General features: G+C 38.2%; 1 protein-coding gene across 1 annotated transcript; it reads left to right on the forward strand.

Moving 5' to 3' along the window:
• The first annotated feature begins 1,313 nt into the window (after positions 1–1,313).
• Positions 1,314–2,243, forward strand: LOC141588648 (AP2/ERF and B3 domain-containing transcription factor At1g50680-like). Its single transcript, XM_074410080.1, has one exon. The coding sequence runs from the start codon at positions 1,314–1,316 to the stop codon at positions 2,241–2,243; it is 930 nt and encodes a 309-aa protein (XP_074266181.1).
• Positions 2,244–8,245: the final 6,002 nt, after the last annotated feature.

The raw sequence follows: 8,245 nt of genomic DNA on the forward strand, positions 1-8,245 counted from the left end.
CGTATTAAGTTTACCACGAGTCAAATTCTAGATAAGATAAAAGTCAAATGTCTAAATATTAGGTTGTCTGGATACTGTAATTTACATAAAAACAGTAGGTTGTCTGGATACTGTAATTTACATAAACTGCTTCTATGAACTTCAATTCCTCTCTAGCGGAGAAAGCAACAACCAAATCAGTTATTCAAAGACATGATAAATAAAATTATGTTAGGTGAAAATTCCTAAAAAACCGCATTTCTTAGATAGAATGAAACGACCCATTAAGATAGTTCCACTTTTTAAAGGGGCATTTGGGTCTAGTAAGTTATATTTTCTTTTTTACAATAATTTACTCACAAAATAAAGGGGTTGTTTCAATGTGTGACATGATCCAAATATGACCAAAATCAACTAGAAATCTTGTAACCAGAGATAAAATTGTTTCAAAAACATGCTGGAAATAAAATTGAAATCAACTTATTCTGTTCCCTGTGAGTTGACATAATATGAACTTCTTTGATTTAGTAACAAAAAAAATTCACTCCATAATTACAACCAATTTTTTGGAAATGTAAATATTTTTGTATCAACTTCTGGAAACAATATTTTTCCTTGCTCAACTCCTTTACATGTATTATGTGATGAAATTTCCATAATTATATACCAATATTATTCTAAAATATTATTCTTTCCTTGATTAATAACATTATTATTATTATTATTGTCAAATATATGCATTAACCCTATTACTCTTTAGTCTATTTAGTTTTCACAATTTTTTTTTCTATGAACATGTTCCCTCTGTTGGTCTCACGTTGTTTTTTCTCCTTCCTTTGTTGAGGTAAGCATAAATCTTCTATAGTACTCTACTCTTTCCGTCACGGTTAACAGGTTACACTTCTTTTTTTTTTGGGTATTTCAGTCAATAGTTTACGTTTTTGTTAAAATCGATTCCCTTCTTATTTTATATACCTTGGTTTTTGCGTATAAAGCATATGTAAACATTGAGACAAAGGGAGTATTTTGTTAGATGCAGATATGTCAACGTTTGATTAAATGCAAATCTTATTTTTGGTTAACAAAATCGAGTAGTTATATAGTGATTTAGTAGATGTAGTATTTGAGAATTAATGCAACTCATACTTGCGTAAATTATGTTGCAAATGAATTTTCAACTACTAGTCTAATAAACTCATTTGGGAGTCTTAATTAATTTGGGAGTCTTAATTATTTAATGTTACGATTCTCAAACACGACGGTCTCATATGGTATTATTTATATTGCAATATAATCTCTTTGTTGTATGTCTCATAGTCTCGAAGTTTGTGGTAATGGAAGATGTGACGAAGTTCAGCACAATGTTAAAGTTAGATGATTCGGATTCAGTTAGCTCGGATTCTTCACCATCACAAAGGCCCGCTTCAAAATACAAAGGGGTTGTCCCCCAAGCAAATGGTAATTGGGGTGCCCAAATATACGCGAACCACAACCGCATGACGGAGGACTTGGCTGCCGCTGCCTATGATAGCGCGGCCATTAAACTCCGGCATGGCAACACGACAGACCCACAAGCACTCTATACAACTGACCAAATCTTGAATATGATCAAAGATGGATCTTACCAATCAAAGTTTTGTGGGTACCTCTCAATGGCCCAAGTTAATGGGTTTTCTCAAATAAGGCCCAATAATAGTAGCCCAAGCCCAAAAGAAGGTTATTTTTGCGAAGAACTGTTTAGAAAGGAATTAACACCAAGCGATGTTGGAAAACTTAACAGGCTTGTGATCCCAAAGCGGTATGCCCTCAAGTATTTCAATCCCGTCGAACTTGGTTGTCAAGAAGGCGGTGACAATGGTGATTTGGAACTAACTTTCTATGATAAATCAATGAAGAATTGGAAGTTTAAGTATTGTTATTGGCAAAGTAGCTCTAGCTATGTTTTTACAAGAGGTTGGAATGGTTTTGTTAAGAGTAAGGATTTGAAAGCCAAGGACATTGTGGCTTTCTATAATTGTGAGTTAAGGGGGAATAACAATGGTGATGATGTTGTTACAAAATTTTATATGATTGATATTATTGGTTTTAATGAAAGTGAAGGAAGTTCTTCTAGAAGAGAAGATTTAGAGGAAGATGTTGCTAATGATGAGGAATTGCAAGCAAACAACGTTAAAGTAGAGGAAATTAAAACTCATGAAAATGAAGACAAGGGCTTTAAACTTTTTGGTGTGCAAATGTTGCCTCAAAATTGTAATAGGGATTAGCCTCAAATTTTGTTTCCCTTGTGAGTTGTGACTCTTATTTATGATACATTAAAGACAAAAGCTTTAATAAAAGTAATGTTGCGGGATCAATATTAGGGAATAATTGATCGTTTTTATTTGATCATTTGATTATTTTTATTACAGGTTCTTCTATTTATACTAGTTATTTATCAATGTAAATATCATCTCTCTTGGCATAGCAAAATGTAGAGAGTACTTAAAAACTTTTACGAATTATAACAATATATAAAATAATTTGTTTATTTTTATTACAGCTCCTTTTGTTTATACTATCTTCCTCTTGTGCATAATAGAGATGATGCCCAATTAAAAGAGAAAGGGTGTTGAGTCCATATTCTTGAACTTGTTGAGGATTGGTCCTCATAATTTGAGCCTTATTTTTGCTTCTTAACTTCTCTTTCCCATCTTTTAGCTGAACAACTTTTTATACCTTTGGAGATGGTTTAAGCTCGATCATATTTGTGTTTTTTTTTTAATGTGGACTTACTTTAACTTTGAAACAAACTTAAAAAATTATGCTTTATAGATGAGCAAGCTTAAATTTAATTTGTTGTAATTTACTGTCTTTTTATCTCTATTTTGATAAACTATATAAGGGATTATATATAGTTCAGAAGTTTATCAATATGTACTCCTTCCATCCTAATTATTTGCTTGCAACAATAATAACAACATCAGAGCATTAATCTCAAAATGATTTGGGGTCGACTGATATGAATCATCCTTTAGAACCAACCTTGGGTGATGACACACCTCAAAATACGAAAATACAGAAAAAAGTGTAACACCCCCATACTCCAAGTGCCTTTCCAGGACCACTCAGGTATAAAGATGCTACCATCTCGGTTGCCCGAGGCAATGATAATCATAAGACAATAACGAAACAACATTTAAATAGTATAACTTTAGTGAATAAGATACAATCCAAAACCAAATACCAAAATACGGTTACATGTTCTCAAAACCAACTGTCTACTCAACTAAATGAAATGTTTAATAAACTACTCAGGCTACATCGGAAGACTCTATCATCTGAAAGTGGCACATCCGGCCTATCCCATGTAACTCGACTCATACGCTCAACAACCGCTCACCATCCTCGAATGGATCACCACGTTTTAAAACAATAAACGGGGTCAAGATACTAATCACACAATTTATATAATCCAACAACATAACAAATAGCACACATTTCAATCATCGAGAGATATACTCCGAACTCCATTCCTAACTCCACAACATCGACTACACACTAAAGTGTAGGCCCCGCTGAGTGCCCATCGCAATGTGTCACTCCACGCGCTGGGGGACCGCAGCCGTTCCCACCTAATCCCCGCTCATCTCCGTTGAGCGATAAACCCAAATTCCTTAATGTGCACATCCCTTCTGTGACGGGTTCCACAGAAGGCGAATAATGGGCGTGAAGCCACTCCCGCAAGTGACTCCACTCAGCCAGGGATGCGCCCCGAAGAACACAGACAGATACAAACAATCTCAACTACTAAACAACAATCAACACCAACAACCGTCACAATACTCGTATGATAACAATCAACAATCACAAATCACCACCACATATTATGGGACTAATACTGAGTAGGGAAACCCTACCTGGAAAGCAACACAGTCAGACGATCTCAACAGCTGTTATCAAAAGGCTTCTTCTACGAATCCTCCTCCTAACATACAATCATACAATTACTACCAATCAAGAAATACAACAAAACCCCAAATCACCAAATTAGAGTTTAACTGACTTTAACGAAATATCATAAAAACAGTACGTAGATCTTACCCTCGACGCAAGGATCACAAAGGTGTAAAGAAAGACGAATTCCGACCTTCCAAGCTCCGGGATTTGCCAATAATGCGATTGATGCGAAGAACGTAGATTGTTTTCTCTTTTGAAAGTAATTAGGTTTGTAAAAGTGTATTAAGAAAGTGACGGAAGTGTTTATATATTAAATCGCATTATTAACAAAACCGACAAATCATCCTCCCGTAAACCGGCTACTCGATCGAGTAGCTGACATACTCGATCGAGTGCCGCCTACTCGATCGAGTATCGAGGTTACTCGATCGAGTACCCAACAGGTCAGAAACTGTTTTAAATCGTAAAACACCCTTACTCGACAGAGTAAGGCCCACTCGATAGAGTACCCAGAGGCTCATAAAACCGTAGTATTACAGTCTTCCCTCCGTAAAAAGAACTTCGTCCCCGAAGTTCAAACCACAACAAAACAAAGACACACACTACTACACTCCCGATTCAACAATTAAAACAAAACTCAACATGAAACATGTTACTAACCCAAACTCAACCCGACTCAACCACAACAAACATACCGACACAACATAAAAAGGTATAAAAAGCTGTTAAAACGCTTTGCGATCATCTCCTACCTCCCTAAAAGAAACAAGGTTACGTCCTCGTAACCATACATACCTGATCAAAAAGGAAAGGGTAACGCTCTCTCATGGCCTCCTCTGCCTCCCATGTAGCTTCCTCAGTCTCGTGATTAGACCAAAAGATCTTAAGCAAAACTGTCTCACCACTCCTAGTCTTTCTAACCTTTCGGTCAAGAATCTGCTTAGGCACCTCAAGGTATGACAAAGAATCATCTAGCTCTAAACTCTCTGCCTCTAACATATGTGACAGATCACTCACATACTTCCGCAGCTGAGATACATGAAACACATTATGCACCCTCTCTAACGCAGCTGGAAAAGCCAAACGATATGCAACCTCTCCAACCCGCTCTAAGATCTCATAAGGCCCTATGAACTTCTGACTCAGCTTGCCTTTCTTCCCAAATCTCATAACCCCACGCATAGGAGACACTTTCAGAAGGACCTTATCCCCAACCTGAAACTCTATATCCCGGCGATGTAGATCTGCATAACTCTTTTGCCTATCCTGAGCCGCTCTCATCCTTTCCCTGATCATCTTAATCTGCTCAACCATCTCATGTACCATCTCTGGTCCTAGAACCACTGCCTCAGCACTGTCGTCCCAACAAATCGGGTTCCTACATCTCCTCCCATATAAGGCCTCAAACGGTGCCATACCAATACTAGTGTGATAGCTGTTGTTGTAAGAAAACTCTATCAAATCCAACCTTTGTTCCCAGCTACCACCAAACTCCATCACACAAGCTCGTAACATATCCTCAAGAGTCTTGATCGTTCTCTCAGTCTGACCGTCTGTCGCAGGATGAAATGCTGTACTCATCTTCAAAGTTGTTCCTAAAGATTCCTGCAACTCTTTCCAAAACCTTGAGATAAACCTCGCATCTCTGTCAGATACTATGTCCTTAGGGACTCCATGTAACTTAAGCACATTCTTCCGATAAGCCATAGCTAATTGTGCCTTAGTCCATGTATCTTTCATTGGCACAAAGTGAGCTGACTTGGTCAGTCGATCCACTATTACCCATATCATATTGTTACCCTGTTGACTCTTTGGCAAACCCAAGATAAAATCCATATAAATGGATTCCCACTTCCACTCAGGTACCTCTAAAGACTAAATCTTACCTTGTGGTCGTCGCTGTTCCTCTTTAACTCTCTGGCATGTCAAACAACGGGCCACAAACTCAGCTGTTTCTCTCTTCATCCCAGGCCACTAGAACGTGTTCTTTAAATCCTTGTACAGCTTGTCACCACCTGGATGTACTGAATATGGTGTACAATGTGCCTCTGTCATGATTGTCTTTTTCAGCTCCTCATCATTAGGGACACACCACCTACCATCAAACCTCAAACTACCATCTGTATGAATAGAGAATTGAGACACTGTCCCTTTCTCTACTCCAGCTCTCCACTCAACTATCTTAGGATCCAACGCCTGTTTACCTCGAATATCATCATAAAGATCAGGCTGCACTGTCAAATCTTCCATGGCATCCCCTCTCTGCATCATATGTATCCCAAACCTCCCCACCTCATCTCTCAACCTCATCAAAGATAGAGCTGTACACAAGGAATGTACACTCTTCCTACTCAAAGCATATGCAACAACATTGGCTTTCCCTTCATGGTAGATAATATCCATGTCATAATCGCCAATTAGCTCCATCCACCTCCTCTGTCTCATGTTCAACTCCTTTTGAGTGAATATGTACTTGAGACTCTTGTGATCCGAAAATACCCTAAAGGTCGCCCCATAAAGGTAATGTCTCCAAATCTTAAGAGAAAACACCACTGCACCCAACTCTAGATCATGTGTAGGATAGTTCTCCTCATAAGGCTTCAACTGCCTAGAAGCATAGGCAATCACCTTACCGTTCTGCATCAACACACATCCTAACCCATTCTTTGAGGCATCTGTATAAACCTCAAAGTTCTCGACCCCTTCAGGCAATACTAAGATAGGAGTTGTGGTCAAACGCTCCTTTAATGTTTGGAACACCGTCTCACAACTCTCATCCCAACGGAACCTGTTCTCTTTTCTCATCAAAGCTGTGATAGGTCTAGCAATCTGTAGATACCTCATTTCTACACCTCCCGCAAACCACCCGGTGATGATTGGGCCGCATGTTTGGTACGCGGAACGATTTGTGACAATTCGTAAGTTTATCGTCAAGTGATTGCTCAAACACTAGTGTCTACCTCTTAATTGTCATCTACGCGCCGATACGGTCGTTTTGACAGTAATTAGAGTACATTTGGAGTCCGGGCCTAAAACCGTCTTCATTTTCTGATAACCGCTAAAATCCCGAGTCAGAATGTTCTGGAATGTTCCGGATATTTCTATTCCATATTTCACAATCTTTTAAATCTTTGGTAAAGAATTTCCCGTAATATTCATACAAAATATTAAGGAAAATAATATTATTCCGTTATTCCATAAATTAAACACGGAAATCTTTCTTCCGCAGGAGGAAACCACCTGGGAACAGACGCAGCACGTGCGGCGCCTCTTCCAAGGGACGCAGTAGCTGCTGCGCCTCTTCCCAAGTCCTTTTCTGCGTATTTTTCGTATCTTTTCATATCTTTTCGAGATTCACTTCCAAAGTTTCTCCGAAAACCCTAATTCCTTCACGTGATTAGTATAAATAGGAGTCTTCGCTCCTCATATTTCTCACGCGAGTGTCCGCCCTTCTCTTCTCCCTTTGCATTCTAGACCACGTTCTTACTTTTTGGCGTCTACGTGCTTGAACTTTCGACCATGTAAGCTCGGATCCTTCTGAGTACCAGCCTCGTTTGCATGACCGACCAATTTGACCAACTCCACAATAATCAACTTAAGTAATCTTAATCGTTTTCCTCTTACGAGGGCACTTTCGTTACATTCGAGTCGAGCATCGCAAAAACATAAACTTAGTTCATCTCGTTTCATCAAACATGTAAGTCTGAGGGTGTAAATCCTTCTTTGTTTATTGTTATTTATTTTTTGTAATCATTATTGTAAGATTTATGTCGAAAGTACTTCTAAAACCGATTTGTAAAACCATGTTTAAAACCCTTTTTACGGATTATCAGGAGACAGACGTCGAGAAAGGACGCAGCAACTGCTGCGCCTCTTCGTGAGGCTGCCGTAGTTCCTGCTTCCTTTCTTCTTCCTTCGTCTTTTGTCAATTCGTTTGTTTTGTTATTTTCTTTCGTTTATTGTTCATTGTTCATATGACGACTTAAGCATGATAATTCTAATAATTCAACATGTTGTTAATCACTGTTAGTATATAATTCATCGTTAAATCCCGACTAAAATCCCAAGTAATCCAATATTTGCGGGTTTTCGTCGTTAAATTCAATCCGGGTTGTAGAGATTCGATTCTTTCATATCGAGTTTCTGGAATTCGATCTTTGGTATATTCCCATCTGTTTATCCGTCATTAGTTCTTCATTAATTCTTTATATTTAACCTAATTAGTTCACCCATGTCACTAATCAATCTTTCATTCATGTAATTAGTTCATCCACACTCGTTTCATCCATGTTTTATCGCTTTTATGACTCATTCACATGTAATTAATGTA

This window comes from Silene latifolia, chromosome 6, assembly GCF_048544455.1.
Source record: "Silene latifolia isolate original U9 population chromosome 6, ASM4854445v1, whole genome shotgun sequence".
Lineage (NCBI taxonomy): Eukaryota > Viridiplantae > Streptophyta > Magnoliopsida > Caryophyllales > Caryophyllaceae > Silene > Silene latifolia.

Bases quoted from the DNA above. Each gene is read 5' to 3' on its own strand.
- LOC141588648 (XM_074410080.1), top strand. From the start codon at position 1,314: ATGGAAGATGTGACGAAGTTCAGCACAATGTTAAAGTTAGATGATTCG.